At 36.9% G+C, this 28,000-nt stretch overlaps 1 protein-coding gene across 1 annotated transcript; it reads right to left on the minus strand.

Annotated features, from left to right (window-relative positions):
* Positions 1–28,000, minus strand: LOC128866800 (major facilitator superfamily domain-containing protein 6). The gene is made up of 7 exons (XM_054107788.1): positions 27,381–28,000; positions 5,913–6,622; positions 5,581–5,844; positions 5,231–5,506; positions 4,976–5,111; positions 3,756–4,916; positions 1–3,688 (listed from the first exon to the last, which is right to left on the minus strand). The coding sequence occupies exons 2-7, from the start codon at positions 6,200–6,202 to the stop codon at positions 3,497–3,499; spliced, it is 2,319 nt and encodes a 772-aa protein (XP_053963763.1). The 5' UTR covers positions 6,203–6,622; positions 27,381–28,000; the 3' UTR covers positions 1–3,496.

The following is a 28,000-nucleotide window of genomic DNA, read 5'->3' on the forward strand; positions in this document are numbered from 1 at the left end:
TTTAATTTAATATTAGTTTTTAAGTTTTTAGCTTTTATTAGTTTTATTATTTATTTTGTTTAATCTTGCTTTATCTTATTTTATTATATTTACTAATTAAATTTAATTGAAAATATAAATGTAAATATCCTAGTAAGAATAAATATTTTAAACAGAAATATTTTCCTTAAGAATACGAATTCTTCTTATAATTCCTGAGCACTATTGCAACTAAAAAAACCCTTGAGAGATACTTGTAAAAATATTTTAACTAGAACTTATTTTTTATAAATTAAGCTAATAAATGTAATGCAAATTTTTTCAACAAATACGCGCTATGAAATAATCGTTTAAATAAATTAAATATTTCCTACGATAATTCGTAGCATTAGCTATACTTGTTCAGTACCACTTGCCCTTACATTTCATAGTTTGCTATAATTTTCATATGTTTTTTGCAAAATTTCTAGCTTCAGACCTCCTTGAAATTTGTTCCATATTTGTGTACTTGCATAAAATTTCATCAGTGCCAGCAAGGCTCACTTAAACATATACATATATACGAGTATGTTGATATATAGCTGTATGTAGGTATGTATGTATGTATGTGAGATGTTTATGTACTTATGTGCTTGTATATAACATTAACTGCTGCTACACTACTTTGTTGTATTTAAAAATATATATTTTTTAACATTTAGTATTTGTAGTTTGGTGCGCACAAAAAATATTTCTCTTCAAACTGGCATTCAAAATTTTCCAATAATTTGTTTATGCTAAATATTCGCTGTAAATAAATGTAAAAATAATTTATGCAAATTTTTATCGATTTTCTATAAATCGCAATAAACTCAGCAAGGCAACTAAAAATATAAAATTCTTTGCTTTAGCAGGCCATTTTCCAAGATATGTTTGCAGTAGTATTTTGCTTAACCACTCTCCGTTAACGCTTTCGTTTTCCCTTACATTCCTACGTATATAAGTTTTTACATATTTTTTAACATTTTATTCGTTACAAATTCTTCACTGAGCTGATTTGCTTTGCTATCGTGTCGCTGCACATTCAAGTTGATTGTTTTTCATTACCATGTATGCGTTCTTTTGGTTAGTACATTTTTAATTTCGTTTTGTGTTTTTGCTTTTTCAATTTCTTTTGCTTTCATTAAAATTTTTTTTATTTTTACTTACACATTTTGTTTTTCATATTTTTTTTATTTTTACTCATTTTATATCTAAATTTTTTGGTACGTCATATTTTTAATATTTTTGAACAGTTCATGAAAGTTTTAATCGAAAAAACACATCTAGAATTATTTTGGTAATTTTGAATTAAATATAAAGTTCACTAGTAAATATAACTACTTTTTTTTGTTGCGATTTCGCTTACTGCTCAATTAACTATCAATGTAACAAAACAAACTGGTATAGAGGATAGTTGTTGTACATATACGAGTCATAGTAGAGGCCAACGTTGTGAGGTGTAAATTATTTTGTTAGCAGACGTTTTTATTTAGTTGCACTGGTTCACACCAAAAATTGGCACCAGCTGCCACTCTCCAATTCCCATGTAAAATCGCTCGCTGATTCCGCAAATGGAGTTAATTTTTTTTGTGTACTACTTTTCAAGATATTTGCATTGAAATTGTTGCAAATTTTTTTGTGGAAAAATTAAAGCTTTAACAGGGAGCTTTGACAGTTTTCCCTTATTAAACTTAAGATAGCTCTGGGCTGGGTTGAGCCTATTTGCCTTTGTTCTGGCCGAGATGTCTCATCCTTCTTCGCGCTACGGTGTCACATTCAGGGAGAATACCCGTGAGCATTCTCAGTTTGTCCTTGGGAAGTGTTAAGAGTTTCCTAAACCTCATTTGATTATACCCGCCCAGTGAAGCCTGTAGTAACAAATTGGATACGCGTATCGACTAGCACTCAAAAGCTTAATACTTGATCTTTCGACCATCTCACACTAATTATTCCGTTCTCACTCTCCTTAAGTCATCAGTAACGATTATGGCAATGTAAGGGTAATGGTAAAGATATTAATAGTTGCAATGATAGTGGTAATTGTATTGGAATGGTAATAGTAATGATATTCGAAATGATAGGTCGTAATCGTGGTAAAAATAAAAGTAATGGTAAGTGTAATTGTAATGGTAATGGTATTGACAAGAAGGAATGGTAACGATACTAGTAATGGTAATATATAGGTCGTGGTCGGGGTAAAGATAAAAGTACTTCAAATGATATAGGTCGTGGTCATGGTGAAGATAAAAGTACTTGAAATGTTATATGCGATCCTAATGGTAAGGGTAATTGTAATGGTAAAGGTATTGGAATGGTAATGGTATTGCTCGTGGTCATGGTCGTGATAATGCTACTGGTAATATTTATGGTAACGCTGTCCTAGTACCTTTGTAATTTTGATCACAATTCATTTCGATTCGTTCATAGATTATTTCACATATTTTAAAACCACTTAAGATCGCATTATCAATGATTTGAAGCCTTGGAATGGTTATGCACTTCTCTGAAATTATTTATCTCTCCCTCAAATAAACGTAAATAGTCGAAAAAGTTATCTCTCGATGAACAAAACTAACACCTTATAAGACCCACATCATACCCGTATGTTGCATATGCTTGGACGATGACAACATCCGATGAGGCGTCACTTGGAGTGTTTGAGAGAAAGATTCTACGGATGATTTTTGGACCTTTGCACATTGGCGACGGCGAGTATCGCAAGCAATGGAACAATGAGCTGTATGAGCTTTACAACGACATAGACTTAGCGTAGCAAATAAAAATCTAGCAGCTTCGTTGGGAAAAGAAACGACTGCCGCGCTTTGTTAAAGTCGGCCAAAATCGCGTAAATCGTTATTGCGCCGATCAAGAAGAAGAAAAAGATGGCGAAACTCAAATGTATGGCTTCAAAAACTTCATAGGAGTATATCCCTCTTCCAACTTTTCCATCCATTTTCCAATGCTCGCTAATAGCCAGTTGTAAGTCTTACATTCCGCCCAACTGAAGATAAAAGATCGACTCGCAGCCTTGAAATATGGATAATGATCCCCATTGACTGGGAGAAATTCAATGTCCCTGACTTTTTTATAGTACCTCTCTCAGAGCTAAGACAATAACCGGTATTTGATGCTTCATCGCCGCCCTGGTGCCAAAGTCTGTAGTATAAACTTTCAGCGCTTGGACGTGCTCCTGAGAGCTTAACTAATTCCAAAGGGGACAGCAGCGTGCTTTTCGCATCCTCCCTAATTCTCGCGCTCTACTATAACTCCGTTTTCTTATTAATAACACGTTTAGATTTAGTAACAATATTTTCCTATCAATATACATATTTAAACTATACAAATAGATTTCATCAAAACTGTTCTAACATAATTACATGCATACGTAAATGCAAAATCATCAAAAACTTTTTACCTCACAAACCCTTCACTAATTTCCCAAATATGTCCAAACTCCAAGGAAATAAGCACCACGTCCTTGATTTTCTCGTTAAATTTATTGCGCGAATGGATTGTGTGGCTGGGCACCAGGTATATCAAGATTACCGCCCGAGGTCTGATAGGTGCCGTAGCTGTTGCCAGTGCCACCATTTGGATTCATCTCGTTCAGACGCGCATTGGAAAGTGCGCGCGGTATCGGATTACTGGGCACACCATGTGGCGCCAGATGTGAGGTCTCCTCCGCCACCTGTAAATATATAATATTAGTATTTCAATATACTTAGTACCTTTCTTGGCGCTATCCAAAAGCTTACCTGACGTGGATCCTCCGTTGGTGGCAGTTCCGAGATGAAGCCCTGATCTTTGCGATAGAAGTTCACAAAGATGAAAATACCTAAGACCACGAGGCAAACCAAGCCATAGCCGCGGAATGTTTTCGTAGTACCGTAATATGTGACAAACATACCGCCAATGATCGCACCACAACCGCGTCCCAGTCCGTGGTGTATGCCTTGTAAAACGCCCTGTGCTGAGGCTCTGAGATGTTTGGGTGTATTGTGCGCAATATATGAACAGGAGGCGGCCCATACGGCGGCATGCGTGACGCCCTGCATCAGTTCGAATGGCAATACCATCCATGGGTTGGTCGTATATGAAATATATAAGAAACGTAGCACATTGCCCATCAATCCCAGGCACAACACTTTAATATGACCGATTTGCGTGATGAAACGGAAGCTGTAGAAGTAAGCAAAGATCTCGGATACGTGATTAATCACCGAAGCAACACCGAAGAGCGTTGGTGTGCCACCGTAATCTTGCAGATGCCAGAAAAGAAAGGTGAAAATCAAGCCAATGCCAAAGCCCATGAACCAGGCCACGAATAGGAAGGAAATGGTTTTAATATCCTTAAAATGTGTCAACACAGTCAGCCACTCGGGCATTTCCTTAGTGGTTTGAGCAAATATTTTCGACTGTGCACCGACAGCAGCCTGTGGTGCCTTACCCACCACTGCCGAACCACTACCAACCGCCAACGAAGGCAAATTCAGCTGCGCGGCCAGCTCGGCCATAGACTCATCTTCTGCTTGTTTATTGGCCGCAATATCTGGATTCTCAGCGGGCTGTTGCTCCATATCGATTGGATCATATTTGAATGTAATCTTTGCCGCCGAAGCGATGGCACAAGACATCAGCACCGAGAAAATGGCAAAGCAGATATTATAATTTTTTTCCATATGTCCAGCACCACAAGGGTGATGCGAGAAGCGTGTAGAATGATCGAGCACTATACCCACAACAAACATGGAAATACCCCAGCCGAGTGAGCCGAACATCCGCTGATGGCCATATTTATCCGCGTCGTCGCCAAGCAAAGTTATGACCGCTGAATCGGCAAGTGTAATGGCGGGAGCGCTAAAGAACTCGCCTATCAAAATGACAAGCAAAAGCAGAAAGAAGGCTTTTTGGATGTCCTGTTTGGAGAAATAAAGAAATAATTTCATAACAGAAATGCGGACCTCGAGGAACTCACCGGTGTGCGGTAGACCATGGAGGAGAAGATCGGGCTGACATAGTCCTGATGTTGTTTGTGATCGTAGTTACTAACAAAATTGATGTGGATGGGTGAGATGCCGGCGTCGATGCGGGGGATCAAAGAACGCTTGCGTCTTAAACGAGAAGGAAAAAAAAATAAATGGTAATAGCAAACACTATAACATTGGCTCTACAAAATAACGTAAATCCATAGTGTAACGTACTTCAACACGCTTCTTCCGCCTGAACTCACCTAATATGCGAGTCCTCCTCCATTTTAATAGCGGGCATCGCGGCAGCACCACGCAAAGCTGCGGGCGTATCGAAACTCTCGGTGCTTTCTTTATTCATATCGGCCATATCATAAGCGGAGAGGTCACGTTTGGTGCGCGTTAAAGTCAAAACGAAATCGGTTTCATTCTTGCGTTCGATGCAATTTACAGCTTCTGGTTTGATGAAACTCAAAGGAATGGTAAACAGCACCCAGCAAGCGAGTGAGGCCAAAAGCAATTTCTTGCCCTGACGGCAACTGTAAAAGAAAAAATAAATATAAAGCAAGGGATAAGGGAGAATGAGAAAACCCCTCTTACTCTAAGTACTTACCGATCAGCGTAGGAGCCCCAGAAGGGTGCCGATAAGAACTCCACAAATGGACGCATACCAATCAATATGCCACATTGGCCCGGATTCATACCCATCTGTTTAAAGTATACGCCCATCAGCGGGAAGAGCGAACCAAAAGCTGCGAAGAAGAAGAAATAGAAAGCCTTCACCGGTATGAGTTCGTGTTCAGTGGGACCGAAAAGCATTTCGATAATATCGGCATGACCGCGTATTTTGTGCGTTGATTCCTTGGCCTCGGGATAGCTGCACAAAGGAAAGTATGATTAAATATATTTATTAAGAATCTCTTTATCTGCTCAAAATGCACTTACAGCGTTGGATCCACTTCACCAGTGGCTTCCACATCAACACGCGGACGTGCTGCCATGCCATATGGTTGCTGTGGTACTGCACCTAAACCAGCATTCGGCATGGCTTGGCCACCATAGCCACCACTTTGATCGTAACCGCCACCGCTTTGGTCATAACCTCCACCTGTTTGATCGTAACCGCCCATCTGTTGGCCATAACCACCGCCGCCGCCATAGCTGGGTTGCTGTTCATAGCCACCGCCTCCGCCGCTACCAGCAAATGGGTTGGGCGTGCCACCATACTGAGCCATGCCTATGTAACTTTTATTTGGATCCCCACTATCTGTTGTAGACAGTTGCAATTTTTGGTATGCAAACTCGAATTTCTAACGTAACAATAGCGCTATTGTCCTTGTGTTTTTTTCTTGTTTTTGTTTTAAATATGGTTCGTTGTTCTTGTGTTTTTGTCTGCGTATTCTTTCGTTCGGTTCTTTTATTTTGTCGCCTCCTAGTCCTTACACAGTTCTCGTTCGTTGGCCTCACTTAATCTCGCCTGCTAATGATGCTTACGGCTCGTTAACTTTCTTTCCTCTTACTCCCTTCTATTTTTTAATTAAACCTTTTGGATTTTCGTTTAAGCGTGAGCGTTGCACTATCATTGTTCATGTCTTTTTTCATTAATAATCATTCATGAACTCATTGCTCCTACGAGTAATATTCTGCTTTGTTATCTGAAAAGGAATGAATATAAAAGGGAATATTAAACTTGGTTTAAAAATGCCATCGAAGAGCAGGTGCAATGCGCTGGTGAATAAAAATTTCGAGCAGACTTGGGAAAATGTTTATGGTATTTTTTATTATTGAAAGATGATAAGGATTATAAAATTGCTTAAATATCCTGCTGCAATATTTGATTTAAAACCTCAGAAGTAGTGGAAGTGAGGAAGCATAAAATTATTGTTAGTGTCACTAAGAAATTCTGAACGGATTGCGGCAGCTATTTAAATTTGAATTAGAAATTTTGTAGCAATTTTAAATGTAGGTGAATCAAATTGTCTCTTAATTGTTGAATGCAACTTTTTTTGAAACTCCAGCTTACAGGTGAAAGTAATAAAAGTAAACCACATTCTTCAATTGCCCAATTGGAGTCTTGAAGACAACTTTAATTGGCCCCAACTGCAGCCATCGGATGTGGAGAGCTCAGTAGATAGTCGATTAGCGCGCAACAACGTTTACTATCTAACCCAAGAAATCAAACTTTATACGCTCTAAGTTGCCTCAGTGGCTCATTCACAATAAAAAAATATTTTTTTTTTAATTTTTTTTATAAAGTGAGTATCGTAATGATTAGGTTCGCCACATATTGATAAGTTTTGCCTACATATTTTGTTTTTTTTTTCAGATTAATTTTATTTAAATTTTTTAAATATTTCATTCCACTTTACTCCATTTTATATATTTCACAGAGAAATCTTTAAATTGCTGTCTGAGCAGTATCAACTGTTTTTGGCACTTAAAGGCGACCTGATACCCATAGTATTGGAGGAAAATAAATTTGAAGTCAGAGTGTGAGCATGGAGCAAACCAGAACGCATTGAGGGAGGTTTGAAATAAGGCCTACAGCCGGATGGTACTTAAACGATAGTAGTAAGTAGATATCACTATGCTATGGGGGAAATGGCAACTGTTTTCCAAACGGAAATTTTTGCCATCCTGAAAGTAGCCGAATGGATAATCGACAGGAGATGGAGCGGGACACAGATTGGAGTTTTCAGTGACAGTGAGGCTGCCCTGAAGGCCCTGGGAAACGCGTAGCAAACCTCAAAGATTGTTCAAGAATGTAAGAAGAAGCTTAATTCTGGTTTGTATTATATGGATTCCAGGACACTCCGGTGTTCAAGGAAACGAAATTGACGACGAATTGGCCAACCGTGAATCAGCGGTTCCCCCACATGGGCCAGAGCCAATAATCATAATCAGTTTAGCAGGAATCACGAAATGGATCGGCGATTATGTATGCAATTTACATAAAGAGCGATGGTCCGGTCTAGAACGCTGCAGAACTGCAAAGTGTTTTGTGACAAGTCCGAACAGAAAACTGTCAAACTTTCTACTAAAACTTGGAAAGAAAGACGTTCGGTGGATGGTCGGTATTATTACAGAACACAACCCATGGGGTTAGCATATGACCACCATTAGAATCATTAAGGACCCGGTGAGCCTGTCTTGCTTGAAGGAGGCGGATAGCACTGAGCACATTCTATATGAGTGTCCTGCCTTTGCTAGAGCACGGCTAGGAGTTTTGGGTTTCGATGTCATGAGAATGAGTACTATTCGTTCTCTAAAACTGGAGGATATTTACAGATTTGCCAAAGAATTTGGAAGATTCTTACAGGACTAACTACCTTTATCTATGTCTCTATTCTTTCCTATCTCTTTCTCTGATACTTTTCTCCTTCCCTCCTTGACTATCTACCCTTTTTCCAGAGCTCTAAATGCAAGGCCGAAAAAAGCGCGCCAAGTTCAGTCGAATGTAAAAGTTTTGTTTACCGTTTTCTTCGATTGCAGGGGCGTTGTGCATCATGAGTTCTTGCCACAGGATAAAACGGTCAATAAGGAATATTACCTGCAAGTTGCGTGCAATTTGCGCTAAGCAACCCGCCAGAAACGCTCGGATTTGTGGAAGAACAAAAATTGGCTCTTGCATCACTATAACGCCCCTGCTCACACATCGTTGCTTGTGCGCGACTTTTTAGTCAAAAACAACACATTAATGATGCCACAGCCACCGTATTCCCCAGAACTGGGCCCCTGTGACTTTTATTTGTTCCCGAAACTGAAGAGGCCCATGAAAGGACGACACTACGCTACGATTGACGAGACAAAGACGGCATCGAAGGAGGAGCTGAACAAGATAAAAAACTGATTTTTTGAAGTGCTTCGAAGATCGGAAAAAACGTTGACACAAGTGCTTAATATCTTATGGGGATTACTTTGAAGGAAACAAAATAGATATTAATGGATAAATAAATAATTTTTGAAAAAACACAATATAAGCGATACTTTTTAAACACACCTTGTATGGCAGCCACTTTGCAATTCGGTTATTTTCCACTATTAACGGCATACCTTCTTTCCTCTTTACAATGAAATAAACATCCGCTCATTAAATTGAAAAATAGCATTTTTCTTTGAATATCAAAATAACATCTCTTATTGGAAAACCTTTTATGAAACCGGTAGAGAAGATTTCATTCAAGAAAATATCCATTACTAGATAAACATTTTCTTCAACTCTCAGATAATTCGTAAATGTCTTCAAGCAAAATTCGATGATCTCCATTTCATGTGAATAGCGTAGAATCCTCTTTTAGCTGATTTTACACTGCAACTTCTATGGTTGCGATATTTTTGGTATTTCAATCAGCGCATTATTTCACAGGCACCGGAACATTTAAGAGCGCATATACTGACTCGAATACTTGTGTGTTTCCGGTTTGTTAGGAGAATTAGTCACTGCGATCGACCTAAATGACTTAAGAGTTACAACTAACGTGTCAGAATTCCGGTAGTAATTTTAAATAGTTTAGAAATTTTGTTTGTTCGTTAAATTCACTGTTGTTAAAATGTAAGCCTTCAATGTAGTTGTAACATTGCCAGATTATACAAAAAAAATAGATGCATTTCTTTCCATATACAAAACTAAGCTCATTGGAGAAACTTCTATAATAATTTGAGAGCACGAAATTCCGTATAATTAGCTAAATTTTTTCTTTTTTTTAGCTAAAAATTAGTTATGGTGGAAAACTCTTTACCGAGCTTCAAATTCATAAAATCACGCGCTTGAAGAAATTTCTAAAATTCACACATTTGTAGTCAACGCCTTCTAAAGGGTGGTTAAATTTTAAGGACCGATATTGAATGTAAACCACACCTAAACGTGAAGTTTTTTTCTGCATTTCATTTGACATTTTTCAATTTCAGACTAATTCAATTTGAATCACGGAAAGATACATAATCGAGCAACGCGTTAAAGTTATTCAGGCGTATTATGAAAACGGGCGTTCAAATCAAAATGCATATCAAAGAAAGTCATCTTCAGTAATGAGACACATTTTCAACTCAGTCAATCGAATCGTCAATAAGCAGAATTGCCGCATTTGGGCGAATGATAATTCAAGAGTGATTGCCAGAAAACCAATGCACCCACGAAGAGTGACTGTTTGGTGCGGTTTATAGGCCGGCGGCATCCTTGGGCCTTATTTTTTCCAAAATGAGGCCGGTCAGGCAGTTACTGTGAATAGTGTTTGCTATAGTGAGATGATAACGAACTTTGTGGAAGATATGGCTGTGGACGATATGTGGTTTCAACAGGACGGTGCCACTTGTCACACAGCTAACGAAACAATGGCTATTTTGCGCGAAAAATTTGATGACCGAATAATCTCACGTCGCGGCGATGTCAATTGGCCGCCAAGATCATGTGATTTGACACCGTTAGACTCCTTTCTTTGGGGTTATTTGAAAGAAAAGGTGTACGTTGATAAGCCAGTAACAATTCAAGAGCTAAAGGATGAGATAATTCGGCACATTAACGGCATAGAACCAGAATTATGCCTTAACGTCATCGAAAATTTCGACCATCGGATGGAGGTGTGCCGCCGAGGCCGCGGCAGCCATTTGGCCAATATTTTGTTCTATACGTAATTGAACCATGCCAATATTATAATAATAAAGAGAAATGATAATAATTTACTAAAAAAATTGTATTATGTTTAAAATCAATACCGGCCCTTGAAACTTAACCACCCTTTATAAGCGAATTCAACTTGGCTTTTTTGTAAATAATTCACTTACTTTTCCAATTTATTATATCCGAATTTGTTGTTTTTCTTCGCTATCTGCACACCGCAGCATTTTCGAAGCACAACTTTTGCCAAAGTTAAAGTGATATTATTATCAGCTTATGGAGCGGAGAGAAGAGAACCTTTACTGTAGCTTCCAGTAGTTGCTTTGAATTACTTTCGCTCTAATTCATGAGATATAATTTATCGTATGGCACGACATTTATGATATTCAACCACATATTTATGCTGTATTTGACTATAAAATTTCTTTGTTAAACATTTGCTTTTCGTTAAGCGCTACTTTGAGGTGAACACTTTTAAGTGAAAATATTTAAATAGCGCAATTTCGCTGCTCTTACTCCAGCAGCATTCTTCTAATTTCCTTCTACACTATTTCTCTTTGTACGAATTTCATATATTTATTTCAATGCTAACAATCGTGTGCACTGAAAACAGTATGACATTGTTTATTTTTAGATGGAAAAGTATAACTCAGAATACCCTTTGCAAATGTCAACCAGCTGTCGGCTCTATATGGAGGTGAGTAGCTGCCATTTTATATTTTGCTTACCACTATATTCCGCTCTCTCCTATCGACCAACTATGCATATATGTATTTCTTTAAAGAGTAAGAGCGAATCTGTGTCACTGTGTGACGTTGGCGGCAAACAAGCATGCGTTCGTTGATGTGGGCGCCTGTTGGTATGCTACAATGCTCACACCACATTTAGCGGAATTGAGTGTTTGCTTTTGTACGAGTTATTGAATTTTGTTTGTGTTTGTATAAAAAAAAAACAATTAAGAAAAATTGTATCAGCGTACACTTTGGAATGCTATATATTTTCAATTTGAATATTTATTATTTCACTCTGCGTTTCTTATGTCCATTAAAATTTGTATTCCTATAAAATTTTTATTTTCGTTATACACAGCAAATAGCACAAAACGGCACTAACAATTTGATAATTTTTCTTCATTCATATTTTTTGTAAAACACTTGAAAAGCTCTCCTTGCTGACAGTAATTTGTGGTATTTCCACTTATCTACAACAAAAACCATTGAAAAAGATGCGCAATATATGCCAAGAGCACGAGCAAGAAGAGGAAGAGAAGCAGCTAGTATATGATAATTGAAGGACTACGTATGATGGCTACAAGGCTAGAGACAATAAAAGACATACGCAATAAATTTGTGGTTAGCTACATGAGCAAAATACAAATTGGTTTAATTCCATGCCTGTGTATTTGTGCAAGTGGCAAGAAATGAGCAATAAATATTTCGACTTTAAAGTTTTTTTAGACCCAACTTTGAGTGCTTAAGAAATTTTAAGTGCATTTGAATGGGTTGCTTAGACAAGCTCTTCATTAAAGAGCTCACTCGGAGACTAGAAAACTGCGATGGAAAATAAAACATGAATATTTTTCGAAACAAGTTGAAGATGAAACTAGAACAGCTACTAAGAGTCTTGTGTTCACTTAGGCAATACTAGGCAAACGAAGAATATGAGACCTACTAAGGATCTCAAACACGAGTATATCGTGTGCCCTCAAGTGAGGGTTAATGCCGTCTGGACGATTAGCAATAAGGATGCCAGGTTTTGAGTCTCACGTAACATTTTTTGTAGGAGTTTTTTTTAGATGAGGAAAATGGGAAGTCATTCAGCATATCTTGTATGAATGCACTGCGCTTTGGAACTTGAAAAAATATAGAGAGTTGAAGTTTAATCTGGTAGAAGAGCAGATTAGGCGCGCCAAAAGATAGTGATGATCATTCCCATGGTAGCCGGTTCAACGTTACCGGAATGACTCGGGTTTTTCCCGACCAAGGACTGTGGCCCCAATAAACTAGCCCTGCCTAGTGAACAGTATATCAGTATAGTGATGATGTGAATACATAAGGGATATGAGTGTGCCAGTATTCCCTGGGAACGCTTCTCTACCCACGATTGAACTCTCGTTAAGAGTGGCCCGTCCAATCTCACTTAACCGATTTCCAAAATCCATAAACAAGGCGTTTATAAAAGTAAATCTTTGACCGAAAATGAAATAGCCTATGATCAAAAAGTACCGGGAATGTATAATTTAAACGAAACGCGCACGTGGAAACCCGTTCATTTTTTTTTTTTCTTATGTTGGTAGGACTGTAAGACACACATCTGACACTTTTTAACGCCATCGGATCGTTTGAGAGATGCTGCACGTCGCAAACGGCCAGAAATGTGGGCAAACAATTCTTGGATTTTGCATGATGATAACGCGCCATCACATCGAGCCCAAATTGTACTGGATTATTTGACCAAACACCAAGTAATTACCATCGTATTGACCTGATATGGCCCCGTACGACTTCTTTTTGTTTCCCAAGTTGAAGTTACCATTTCGTGGACAGAGGAGATCAAAGGGAATGCGACGATGGAGCTGAAGGCCACCCCTTCGTCGGCCTACCAGAGGTGCATGGAGGACTTGGTTACATGAAGGAGATAAAATAAATTCGCCTGAAATTTAACTCTGTTTTGTTTTATTTAATCATTCCTAGTACTTTCTTACCATAAGGTACTCTTCGTGCTTGGCAGAGTTGACTAGCAAGTCAGGGTAATACCACCAATGCTTGTCCACGTCCACAACTCAATATTTTATGCATTTTAAAAACGAAATGCCTAAGAATCTCAGCTTATTTGCTTAACCAGTTGACTTAGAAATTGAATGGAAATGACCATCCTTTTCTTTATGAATTCTCAGTTTGTGCATTGGAGAAGACAGCTGGGATGTGGGATGTGAAATTTATTTGAAAATCACTATTTTGAACTCTGGCAAGCTTATTGGTCGCCTTAAAATTGCCATTTCATATCAAAAGTGTTCAACAAAGTTTAAAAAAAACAGTAGATTGGATCAACTTAAAAAAAAATTAGTTTAGATAGTTGCCTCCAAAGAGTAGTCAGTAGTTACTCTTTGAAGGCAACTTTTGACATGCATTTAAAGGTCGTTTGTTATTTTATATTAAATTTATTAAATCAAATATGGCAAACATATTTCTTAGGCAACACCGGTTTCTTAATCGACCTTAGCACCACTACTTGGCTGTGCACTCGATGGTACCTAATCCACCTTCGGATTACCGCTACTTGACTCTAACCCATTCGCCGCTTTTGGGAGACTTTTGTCAATGCTATTATCAAGTCGATACTGTCACTAAGTTCTTAGTTTCACGATTTTATGAAAAATTGATGCCTCTAAATTATTTTTAAATCACGTTGGTCACTCACTCTACATGAGGATAAATTCAATTTTGCAGTTAATTTGTGTTAAACGCAGCTTTTGAACATTGAGCACCGCAAAAATTTGCAAAGGTTTCATATTTCACTTCTCCATTATTCACAATTAAATTTATTTCTTTTTTTTTGTTTTTTTTTTTTTGTCAATAGCAAACATTCAAAATGTCGCGGATTCTTTGTCACATTTTTATTCCCTTTTCATTTTCCTTAACTGTTTTTAACCTCAGCGCCAGGTTAGCTGAGTTTCATATTTCATTTGAGTGTCAGTGTCGCCATTTAGCATTTTTCTATGTCAATGCGCATTACTCACACACACACACACTCAAATGCTTTACATGTACGCCTACATACCTATAAAGTATACCCACATACATACTCGCATGTGTAAGGTCACACGCAAATATATACAGATGTGGACAACTAAATAGGGAAAGATATTTTTAATTTTCCTTCATATTACAGTACAGTTATTCTTTAATAAAGATTGAAAGCCTTTTGTCTGGCAAGCAATCAAACTAGTAACATTTTAAGTGTATTTTTGCGTGCATTTGGCATCTTACTAAAAGATTTTCAGCTGAACAGCAAAATAGCTTCAAATCGATTTGGTTGGAAATTTACATTTTAGGTCAAATCAAATTCATTATCCATGTAAGTGCAATACATACAATGGCATTCAATGCAAGTTTATACAAAATTAAATGCATTCACTTTCAATGAGGCAGACTCAAATGTCTTTCTAGCTGTTCCACGGCCTGCTCATTCAAAACTCAACAGCAAATACCATTACGCCAAATTCACACTATAAAGCCATGTATCTAAATTTTAGTCCGACTCTGTATGTATGCTCCATATATGTATACATATGTAGTTATATGCCCGCAAACATTCTTAAGTACTCGCACTTGTGTGCCATGGCGTATGTGCACTTTGCACTCTTTACTTTTCACAATTACCCATATTACTCATACGACATGCACAACCCGCTTCGGGTATAATTCTTTTGAGGGTTTATTGCTCTGTTTATTTTTTATTGTTTTCTTTGCATATTTCTAGGCAGCAATTGTGCACTTATTAGAAATGTTGTACATACAGCTCAGCGCTTGAGTTCATACAACTGCGCATACATAAATTTGTGTATGAGAAATAATTTTCTTATCTGACTATTTACTTAAAAAATGTGAATATTCAAAAATTTTTTAAAATATCAGTTAGTGTGAGATTTAATAAAAACTTATTATTCCATGGAGACGACAACTCTACAACTCTTTAAGTGGCTCAAGCGGCTTGCGGTGCGGCAAATACAATATTATCAGGTATAGGCTTACCCACAAAACACAATTTTTTGGCGCAAAAACGGCCACAATGAGTTGGCAATTTACATATATTTTAGGAGTACTTAGTAACTTAACAAAATCAAAATTATTAACACAATCAAATATGTCACATGTCGCATGCCCATAAATTGAGTAGAGTACACTGAATAATATTGAATGGAATTTCTGGATATATTTTTAGAATGATAAGTAGGCATAAATAAATTTAGATCTTTTTGCTTCATTTTTCAGTAATAATTTTATTCTAGATACTAATTAATACCTGCTAACTACCCTTAATATAATTTTCTTATTTTAAATTAAACCCCTTGCATTCTTGCTCGAATACCTGACAGCAACGAGGTAATGACAGTGTCATACTTCTCTTTTATCAGATCACAGGAGAACAGTAGTTGGCAAAGTATAAGGCCGGCTTTCTCAAAAATCATCTGGTGAAACAGATGCTAAATAACCCGCGTGACATTAGTGAAACTCCATTTTTATGTAACGAAATACAAACAAGCAATCAGTCTTCTAGTAAAGTATTGGGCATGGGAATAAGTTTCCGCCCTCGTAAAAGAGCTGTCCATACTATTTTTGCGTTCGGTGCTGATACTATTTTTGCGTTCGCTCTAGTAAAATATTGGTGATTTGAAGGTGTATATGTGAGGTCATTTTTTATGTGACTTACAACACCGCGTTACACACATTCTGTCCTATGAACCAAATATACTTTTTCGGAAAGGGGATAAAAAACAAAAATACACGTGTATCGGCGATTTTCATGTACACGTCACACTTTTCTTTTGTATTTTATAACTTTAAACGAGCAATTCTTGTATGCATATCTGTATAGCCACACGATCTCAGGATTAGCTTAACGGATTTGAATGAAATTGGGCACACAGATAGTGAATCACATTTCTAGACTTTACACTTAGGTGTTGCCACTGGCAATGTTTCACAGGGTTGCCACCTGTTCGAAATTAAAAAAAAAATTGCATGAGATATGCCGATGTGGGTATCAAAAGAAAGGTATTTCACTCCGCATTACAATAGAGATAAAAAACCCCGAATTTTTTTATTAATTTTATTATACTAAAATTAAAAATGTTAATGCTTTTAAAGAAACTTAGGCCTCTTTTTTGCGGTTGTAAGCATTTGTGTCAGTATCGCGACAAATAGACCAACAGTATTCTCCAACCATATGCGTAATGTCTTGTCCTTTAAAACGCTTTTCAATGTCCTGATGGAACCTTTCGCCATGTTCATCGCTACAAGCTCCTAAATCACCAGGGAAACAATCTAAATGATTGTGAAGGAAATGTATTTTTAGCGACATTAATAAGCCCATTTCGCCATATGCCGAAATCATTTCTGCAACAATATTTTTGTAATTGTCAGCTCATTTGTTGCCAAAAAACTGCTCAATAACGGCAATTGTGCCTTTCCATGCACGTTGTTCGATAGCATTCAATTTTGATGAAAATTCATAACTTGAAACTATTTTTTTTTATCTGCGGACCACTGAAAACACCTTAAATTATACACATCATTAAAAAAATAAAGTTACTAAAAGCCTTCGTAAAAAAAATACCTGCACGAATCTTTGTGCCGCTCAGTTTCGGAAAAATATTGCGCAAACTTGCAATCGCCTCGCCCCCACGATCCAGTTTTTTAACAAAATTTGATAAGACACCGAGCTTAATGTGTGGTGATGGCAAAATGATTTGAGATGGCTGCACTAATGGTAGATTTTCTATACTTTTTACGCCTACTTTGTAGCATGTTCGCATGACAATTTCGCCGTGAGGCGATGGATGAAGGCGCATGTCGAACACTTAACGATATGTCTAAAGAGATGGATGTTGACAGATCAACCGTCGGTAAACGTTTTCATGCGATGGGAATGATCCAGAAAGCAGGTAACTGGGTGTTACATCAATTGAAGGAGAGCGATATCGAGAGACGTTTGGTGACGTGTGAGATGCTTCTTGAATGACAGAAGCATTTTCTGCATCGCATTGTCACTGACGATGAAAAATGGATCTATTATGATAACCCTAAGCGTCGAAAAGGTTGGAGCATGTCAGGTGCAGTAGGTCCATCGACAGCGAAAACAAATGCATGCTTCAAAGGTTATGTTATGTATTTGATGACATTAGAAGTGTGCCATCTATTATGAACTCCTTAAAGCATCTAAAACCATCACTGGCGATCGTTACCGATTGCAGCTAATACGATTGAATAGAGTTCTCAAAGAAAAGTGGCCGGAATGGGGCGGTAGACATGAAAAACTGATTTTGCTGCATGATAACGCCAGGCCACATGTTGCTAAATCGATCCACAAAGAGGGACTAAATTGGGAAATCTTACCCTAGCCACCGTATTCCCCAGACATTGCACCTTTGGATTACCATTGGTTCCGATCAATGCAGTCAGGCCTTATTGCGGAGCGGTTCACTTCTTACGAGAGCATCGCAAGCTGGCTCAGTGAATGGATCAAGTCAAAAGAACTCGATTTTTTCGTCAGAGGAATCCGTATGCTGCCTGAAAGATGGAGTAAAGTTGTGGCTTCCAGTGGCACATACTTCACATAATATAATTGATGAACCAAGAATTATTTTCCAAGGCAGCACAAAACTTAGGTAGTGGGGGTGCACAAATGTTGACCAGAGAAGTGACAATTCTGCGGTAAGGAAGTCACAATCCTGCTGTTGAACCAAAATTCTGTTGTATGCAATGAAATTACGACTAAATCCTGTAGTCTGAGACGAAATGAGTACAGAGCCAAAATCCTTAAGGAAACCAAAATCCTGCAGCTACAGACGAAACGATGACAAAAAATATCAGTTCTTTTTTTCACTTCAAATTACGATTTACACTTTTGACCAACCATTTATAAAAATGTTCCCCTTCATATACAAAAAATTTTCAATCCAAGCCTATTTATTTCTACAGAAAAACAGAGCCTACTTATTTCTACGAAGGGACTTTTCATAATTCACATAGCTATAATTTTTTGCATGCAACTGGTTCCAAACAGTTTTCTAGCGAATTTTTATTTCCTGGGCAATAGAAACTGCTCACTTGCGGTTCCGACTCAATAACTGCTCTGCTTTTAGCAACATTTTCGATGGGTGTTCAAGAGTGTGACTATATTATCAGAATGGAATCATTGGAACCACGACTTTTCTGTGTGCCTATTGGCCTGCTGATTGACCTTCACTGGCTCAGCCTACTCAACTTTTCACATTGCCCATAGTAGGACTAAGGAATGTATTGGATTTAGTTTTGCATTATTGAGCCCTGTAACACCCAACTGGCTTCATCAAACAAGTCTCATCTTGGATCATTTAACGTCAGAATAGCACTTTAAACTTGTGGAAATTTATAGTACTTTGAAAAAAAAATAAATCTGTTCGCGAAGTTCTCAGAGCACTGGCGGCAACTTCGATCTTTATTTCTTTCGAAATGAGGAAGAAGCTGCCGCTATGATGGGTGACAAGCGCTATCGAGCCATGTTGACTGATCTTTGACTGATTTTTGTATCCAAAAATTAATCTGCTAAATATCGACGGCATTTAATTACAACAGGATGGAGCAACTTGCCATACAACGTGCTGAACAATCGATTTATTGCAATATTCAAGCCACCATGGCAGCTATATGGACTGATTTATTAGAAAAAGTAATGGACTATGAATAAGTTCGTGCGGGTTTTTTTCGAAATTTGAAACTTTATTGACGTAAAATGGTTACAAATTTAATATTCAAAATATTGTCCATCGCTTACTACTACTTTTTCCCATCTTTCTGGCAATTCACGGATTCCCTTTGTGAAAAATTCGGTCGGTTTTGCCGCAATCCACGAATCGATCCATTTTTTGACTTCATCGTAATTACGGAAGTGCTGGTCAGCCAGGCCATGTTGCATCGATCGGAAGAGATAGTAATCGGATGGCGCAAGGTCTGGACTATACGGCGGGTGGGGTAGGACATCCCATTTGAGCGTTTCTAAGTATGTTTTGACCACTTGTGCAACATGTGGCCGAGCATTGTCATGTTGCAAAATAACTTTGTCGTGTCTATCGGCGTATTGCGGCCGTTTTTCTCGCAGTGCTCGGCTCAAACGCATCAATTGTCGTCGGTAGACATCCCCCGTAATCGTTTCATTCGGTTTCAGTAGCTCATAATACACAACACCCAGCTGGTCCCACCAGATACACAGCATAACCTTCAGGCCATGAATATTCTGCGCCGACGTCGATGTTGAAGCATGGCCAGGGTATCCATACGTTGCCCGACGTTTTGGATTGTCGTAATGGACCCACTTTTCATCGCCAGTCACAATTCGATGCAAAAAACCCTTTCTTTTGTGCCGTTGAAGCAGTTGTTCGCATGCCATAAAACGGCGTTCAACGTCTCTTGGCTTCAATTCATACGGCACCCAATGGCCTACCTTTCGGATCATTCCCATGGCTTTTAAACGTTTGGAAATGGTTGATTGATCAACTCCCAAAGTTTTTGCAACCTCTTCTTGCGTTTGAGCCGGATCTTGATCGAGCAATTCCTCCAATTCGGTATCCATGAACTTTGGCGGCGCACCCTCGCGTTCTTCGTCTTCCAAGCCAAAATCACCACTTTTAAAGCGTGCAAACCACTTCTGGCACGTTCGCTCAGATAGAGCATGCTCACCATAAACTTCCACCAAGATACGATGACTTTCGGCTGCTTTTTTCTTCATATTAAAATAATGAAGAAGAATTCCCCGCAAAAACACATTATTTGGCACGAAATTCGACATTTTCAAGTGTGGTAAAAATATTGTTGTTTACGCTTCAAATAAAAAACTTATACTGACGTTTGTGCCTTACGACAGTAGCTCTCCAATGAATGTTTGGAAATGTGGATCGATGGAATAATAATCAAGTTACGCCATCTGTTGTAAAACCGTAACGAACTTATTCATAGTCCTATTAGTAAAAAATTGGGCTGTCTGAATATACCACCTACCTCGTAGCTGGGATGGGCATATGCCAGATATTATATTCAAAAAATAAATACCATGAAATTATCTACCAGATTATAATAAAAAATAAATTCCAACAATATTTTTTAAGCTTTCACGCTCTTAAAAAACACCCTTTAGAATGACTCGATGCAATGTATTATAAATATCTCGATATATGGCTCACTAAAGGCATCTAGCGGAATATATTCAACGCTTTTTATTTCCCTTAATATTTTGTGATAGATTTAAGTCCATTATCAATGAGCTTTTTTTGGCTCCCGGTCAGAGATTCTCTATTTCTGAAATTTTTGACAATAATGCTGGAAATGGGTTCTCAATACGCTTTCGACGACACTAAAAAATTAAAAAATGTTTATCATGTTCGGACGTGTTAACACCTCGCTCTCGAGTGCAACATCCTTAAAGTGGTAAATCTTTAATTTAAAAAGTCTTTAGTTCGCGAAATAGACGCTTTAACATGCTAAACACAACTTAGTATTGTTATTAAAAACAAAAACACAACAACATAAGTGAAATAAACAATATAAAAAAATATAAAAACAACGATATAAACAAAATTAGAATGCCAGTAGAGCGCACTCCACCCCGTGAACGGAGTATACCGCTTTCTACCGCGCAAACAACAAATTCAAATCAGTGCTCAACTTACTCTGATAAAACAGAAATAGAAACAAGAGAAACTATGGCTGAAATAAGAGAATTCCGCTATCGTGGAGTGATCAATGTAAAACACCAATAGCGTTAACGGCTAATCACCATCACGAGGAGAATCCGGTAATAAAGACTACTTTGGCGCCCTACAACTGTCCGCAAGAGACAGCAGCAACATCATGCTCGACAGCAACAGGTACTTAATACTCCATTATCACTACATCAGCAACAGCTCTAAGCTCAACAACAACAACAACTTCATCCACTTCTGCTAAACCAACCCACGCACCTTCAACTCTCTTTCAAACCGCAACACGCAGTGCTGAATGTAGCGCACCAACTGCACTGATCGCATCATCATCAACAGCAACGCACAATACAAGAATACAAATGCAAAATGAAAAAAAAGAATTTGTGCAATCACAGTTAAAGAGAAACCGAGATAAGCAATCACCAAACAAACTCGAACTCTCAAGTAATAACAAAAAACAAAAGAACAAAATGCAAAACTCTACACAAACAACTCTACAAGAGTATTGGTTAGGCAACCCAGCTTCATCAAATAGGTTCGATCTTTTGGATGTAGATAACGAACCAAATATCAATGAGCCAGAAAGCAACCCAGTAGAAAAAGACCCAGGTACGCAGCGTGCACAAAAACCGCCACCAATATATGTACAAAATGTAGAAAATGTGTGTACCCTAACAAATGCATTGAATTCCCTGCCAAATAATAAATTTGAAATAAAAGTTCTTAGCCGAAACGAAATTAAAATCCAACCGAAAGAAACAACACATTACACAAAAATAATAGACTTACTAAAACAAAAAAAAACAAAATTTTATACATTTAGACCAAAAGAGCAACAAGGGTTTAGAGTATTTTTACGACAGATGCATCACTCGCCTACTATCGAAGACATAAAAAATGAACTTTTTGAACTAGGTCATGAAACAACAAATATTCACAATGTACAAATTAAAAACGCTTCGGGAATAAAACAACCTCTGTCACTATTTTCAATTGAACTAAAATTAAATGAAAACAATAAAGGCATATACAGTATAACTCATCTACTCCACTGTAAAATTAGTTTTGAGCCACCGCGTCAAAAAAGAACAATTCCTCAATGTACAAACTGTCAGAGATACGGACATACAAAAAACTACTGTTTGGTAGATCCAGTCTGCGTTAAATGTGCTGGTAAACACAAGACAAATATGTGTAAAATGAAGAACAAAGCGGAAACAGACCAAATTAAATGTGCTCATTGTAGCGAAAACCATACAGCTAATTATAGAGGCTGCGAAATCTACAAAAAACTCCAAATACAAAGATATCCGACACTACGCAAAAAAGAAATTCACGCCGCACAAGAACAAGGCAATAATGAACATCACCAGGAAAATCTCGGCACTAATACAAATCAAACCCTTATACCAGGCGTTTCTTATGCACAAGCAGCATCAACGAAAACATTAACAAAAGAATTTAACAACCCTAATAGTACCACATCAAGTATAGATGATTTAATTGAACTTAAAACTATGATGAAACAATTGATAACACAAATGGCCATCATGATGAACATTGTAACCATACAGGTATCGAAGCTAGATGGTCGCACTAAGTAAAATAAAAATAGCAATTTGGAACGCAAACGGACTTACGTGCCACGAACTAGAACTCAAGACTTTTATTCTAGACAAAGCAATTGATATTATGCTAATATCCGAAACTCATGCAACTCATAAAACTTTTGTAAATATACCCAATTACAACATACACTACACAAATCACCCAGATAACAAGGCTCACGGAGGAACTGCAATCATCATCAAAAAAACATTTAAATACCACGAACTTGATGGTTATAGAAAAAATAACATACAAGCAACGACAGTTTCAGTAAATAGCTCAAATGGACCAATAACAATATCAGCAGTATACTGTCCGCCAAAATTCAATAGCACAAAAGATCAATACCTGGAATATTTAAACGGACTAGGAAGTCGATATATCGCTGGAGATGACTACAATGCAAAAAATTCTATTTGGGGATCAAGGTTAACAACTTCGAAAGGCCGAAAATTACTAGACGATATAAGAGAAAATAATGGACACTTCATAAGCACCGGAGAGCCGACATACTGGCCTACAGATATCAGAAAACAACCAGATTTAATTGATTTATGTATTGTTAAAAATATTCCACAATCCCATATCACCATTAAGTCATGTTTGGAGCTATCATCGGATCATTCCCCACTTCTAATGACAATTCTTGGATCTCTGCACCAACAAACTTTTAGAGGACTATATAATAATAAAACTGACTGGAATTATTTCCGACAAAGTGTAGAAGCACAATTGACTATAAATATTTCATTAAAAACGGAAAACGAGATTGATTCAGCAATAGCTTTTTTCAACGATTCCATCATCAAAGCCCTCACCCTTTCGACACCAAATATAAAAATTCAACAAAAAGAGTCTATTCCAATACATATCAAACAAAAAATTCAACAAAAAAGGAAACTCCGTAAGAAGTGGCAAACTACTAAACATCCCGAAGATAAGGCAAAACTTAACAAATTAACAACTGAATTAAAAACATTATTAAAACAACACCAAGATAAAAAGCTTGAGAATTACATACATAACTTGGGGGCCATGGCAGTTAACAATTATTCTCTATGGAAAGCAACTAAAAACTTAGTCAAAGCAGTTCCACATAAACCTCCCATAAAAACACAACACGGAACTTGAGCAAAGGCCAATAAAGAGAAGGCAAACACACTAGCTGAACACTTTAAAACAATATTCTCAAACGAAAAAGACAATCAGCACATTGAACAAAATGTGTAAATACGAGTAACCCAGAAAAGAGAATGAAAATGACAACCTCATCAGAAATCAAATATCATTTGAAAAATCTGAACAGTAAAAAAGCATCAGGCTTCGATCTAATAAATGGTAAAATACTAAAAGAACTACCTGATGTAGCAATTACATATATACGACAAATATTCAACAGCATATTAAGGACACAATGCTTCCCACGCCTCTGGAAAGTTGCACAAATAACGGCAATCCCCAAACCAGGTAAAAGTTCATCAGAAACGGCGTCATATCGCCCTATCAGTCTCTTGCCCATTCTTTCAAAAGTGTTTGAAAAAATACTCTTTGCCAGATTAGACAAAATTCTGATAGAAAAAAATATAATACCAAGCCATCAATTTGGATTTAGACGACAGCATTCAACTGTGCAACAAGTCCACAGAGTTATAAACAAAATATTAAATGATATGGAAAATAAAAGGTTCTGCATAGCTGTCTACCTGGATATTGCAAAAGCTTTTGACAGGGTGTGGCATAAAGAACTACTGCATAAGCTCAGCCAAATATTACCACAGAATCACTTCACCATTCTCAAAAGTTATCTGGAAAACCGACACTTTTTTATAAAGTTCGAAGACGAGCATGATGCAAATGACAGCAGGTGTACCCCAAGGTAGTGTCCTAGGGCCTCTATTGTACCTGATATTTACAGCAGATATACGGATCCCAACAACAAATAAATTGCATGATAGCCACATTCGCGGATGACACGGTTTTAATGGCATCGGATAAAATAGAAAAAAACGCGACTGACATTCTTCAACAAACAATAAATAACACCGTATCATGGTTCGATAATTGGGGAATAGAAGTCAACAAAGATAAAACGGTACAAGTAATATATACAAACAGAAAGCCTAAGAAACATAAATTAACAATAAAAAACAATGAAATAAAAATCCTTCCTAGTGCAAAGTATCTTGGCATAACTATAGATGAAAAACTAAATTGGAAACGACATATACAAAACAAACGAAATGAAATCAAAAACAAGTTCAGAAAACTATACTGGCTGTTGGCTAAAAATTCAAAACTAAGCCTTAACAACAAAGTAGTGATATATAAATCTATAATCTCACCCATTTGGAAATATGGCATTGAAATCTGGGGCACAGCAAAAAAAACCAATATCAAAATAATTCAAAGGACGCAATCTAAAATACTTCGAACAATAACAAAAGCAGGCTGGTATATACCAAACGACGGGATCCACAGCGACCTCAACATCGACACAATAGATGACACAATTAGAAAATACAGCATCAAGCATATACAACGACTAACAAATCATCAAAATGAACAAATGCGCAAACTACCACAATCGGAGAAAGCGGGAAAACGAAGATTAAAACGATTAACTCCAACAGAACTCACAATTTAACAAAACAATAAAGAAAAACAAAAATAATAATAATAATAATTAATAATAATAATAATTATAACACAGAAAATAATATAATGTAGCATAATCTGAAGCAAAATTGAATGTTTATCTAGCATTGGTTAGACAACAAAGAATTCCAACACTACTTTAAAAATAATTACTTATTGTTAAACTTTAACAGATTGTAATTTAAAACGGGAAATAATAAAAAAAAAAAAAAAAAAAAAAACTAAGCACCTTTTACTTTTTATTATATGCAGCCATACCTGAGTAACTTTTTCTTATGTGATTTCTTTGAGCACTCAAACTGAAAAACTGAATCGGTCTGGATTCATAAGAGCTAATTTATATTAATTTTCTTTAAGTTGGATAGAGAAGCAACATTTTAAGCTACTCTTTAATAGTTTTTTTACGCTTGGATACTTCACGTTTCAATAGTAATTTTTTCTATACCTGTAATAATAATTTTACCTGTAATAATTTTATTATAGCAAAAGTAGGTAAGGCAGTCATATTTTAACTCCTACGATGAAATATTTTATTAAATTTGGAAAATATAGCGAGCTCAAAGTTCAGCAGTCAGTTGATGTACATTTCCCAAAGGCCTTTACTGGTATAAAAAAGTGAAAGGCAAAATCTCTGAGTTTCAGAGAACCGAAATCAGAACGGATGATAAGTGTTTGAATGCTTAGGTGATTCAACCTATTTAAAATCCATGCAGCTACCTGAGAAGCGACTCAAAAGTATGTTGTGTCTGCCTGTATGAGCTCTGAATGGACAATATACAGTTAAAGACTCCACTGCTATCGAAAGTTGCAACTATGTTAGCCTCAGAAGCTCCTTCGAGCGCCTCCGAGTGAGCCCTACTCGGAAAATCATGCTTTAGAAGCTACACTAATACAAAAAATTCTCATTAAATTCAAGCTTTACTCAAATTGTTTATTAGTTTTTGCAATTTCTCTGATGGCTTCTTAACAGAAAATCAAAACTATGCAGTTAAAAATAATATAATATTTTGCATGAAAACGACAGTTACAAGTACGAGAGACGAACACTACAACTCTGGAGAGCAATAAAACTTTCTAAAATAAAATTTTTCAATTACACATTTATGCAATACACTTTGCTATAATAAATTAACCTCCTGCAAAAATGCGTTTCTCTGAAAAGTTTTTGGTCATTACTTGAAAGAAAACGATTTTGGGTGATTGCCAAAAAATCTAACCACAAAGAGACACTAAAATCTACATATCTGGGTTAGTTAAGCAAGTAAAGCAAATTTACGTTTACTTTCATCTCCTGCCTTTTGCCTCCTTCCATCTACTCTTACTCACTCACAACGCAGGCAAAACCAAAGCCAAAGCCAAAAATATGCGTACGCGAAATTATGTTAAGCATTTGAGCCAAAAGAAGTTGGTAAGCAGTTATACTCATACATACACACATTATACTCATACAAGTGCACGTATATGTGTTTCTCTGTATGTGTGTGCTTACGAAGAGGCACAGGCTGCAGGCGCAATGCTATTTGTGATTTTTATATAATCTTGCCAATATTGAAAATTCCTCCCCCCTCCGCTATATCGAGTATCTCTTCTCGTCCTTCTGTACTCGTTGGTTTCTTTCAAAAATCGAAAATGTTCAAGAAATCGCACACCTCCTCACTGTTGTAGCAACGAGCTGGGCAACAGCGAGAAATTTGTTATCATAACATTTGTTGTTGGTGTTTAGAAATTTTACAAAAACAGATTTTTCTGTTATAAATATTTTTGTGCTTTATGCTGGTATGTTGTTGCTATTTTTAAACCTTTAATTTTGTTATTTTTGCTTTTTTTCTAATACTTTTTGTTATTGTGTTTGCATCATCGCTTTTTATTCGTCTACTGACAGTTTTATCCAATCAAATACTGCTTTTAAAATTATCACCGTGATTTCTGTTGCTTTTTTCTTGCTTTTAGCGATTTTCTTTGTTCTCCTTCGAACACCTTCAAACAATTCTGGATTTAATGCTCACATTCAAGGTGGAAAAAGTAGTAGATGTAGCTGATGCGTGTGTGTGTGTGTGCTGTTTGTATGTATACTCACATGCCTCTTCCAATTGTCTGCTTGAGAACCACAAGAAAAAATTTGTTGGCATTTACAAATACTGCAAATTTACAGAAATATTTTTCTTTTGGTGGAAAATTAAACGCCAATATAATTTTACACACTTTTTAAATATGTTTTTATAAACTTTTGTAAGTTATATTAAAATATTTTATAAATATTAATTCTCACATTTCCTCACACTTTTTTTCACTCGTCTTCAACGCTCCGAAGGCCAACCGAGTTATGAGAAATTCGATTTTTTCCGCTTTCCTGTTTATCGCTGCCAAAGCACTTCGTTACCTTTTAGATGCTTTTCAAAGGCTTTCCTAAGTAAATTTTTATATCTTGACTTTTCTACACGCAATTAAGTACATTTATGTGCATTAATATTCAGTTTTTTTCGTAACTTTTCACATCATATATTCCTTTTTTCAAGTATAAAATGGTTTTAATGCTCAAACAACACCACCAGAGCGTCTAAAATAGAAGCGCTCATAAAAGAGCAAGGACGAGTTATTAGTATTTCCTATTGCTGCTGCTGCTGCTTGTGCTGCTACGGCTGATACTGTACTACTCAGGCGGGCGCTCTACTAACTGCTGCTACTACTGCTTTTCCG

This window comes from Anastrepha ludens, chromosome 6, assembly GCF_028408465.1.
Source record: "Anastrepha ludens isolate Willacy chromosome 6, idAnaLude1.1, whole genome shotgun sequence".
NCBI classification, from domain to species: Eukaryota; Metazoa; Arthropoda; class Insecta; order Diptera; family Tephritidae; genus Anastrepha; species Anastrepha ludens.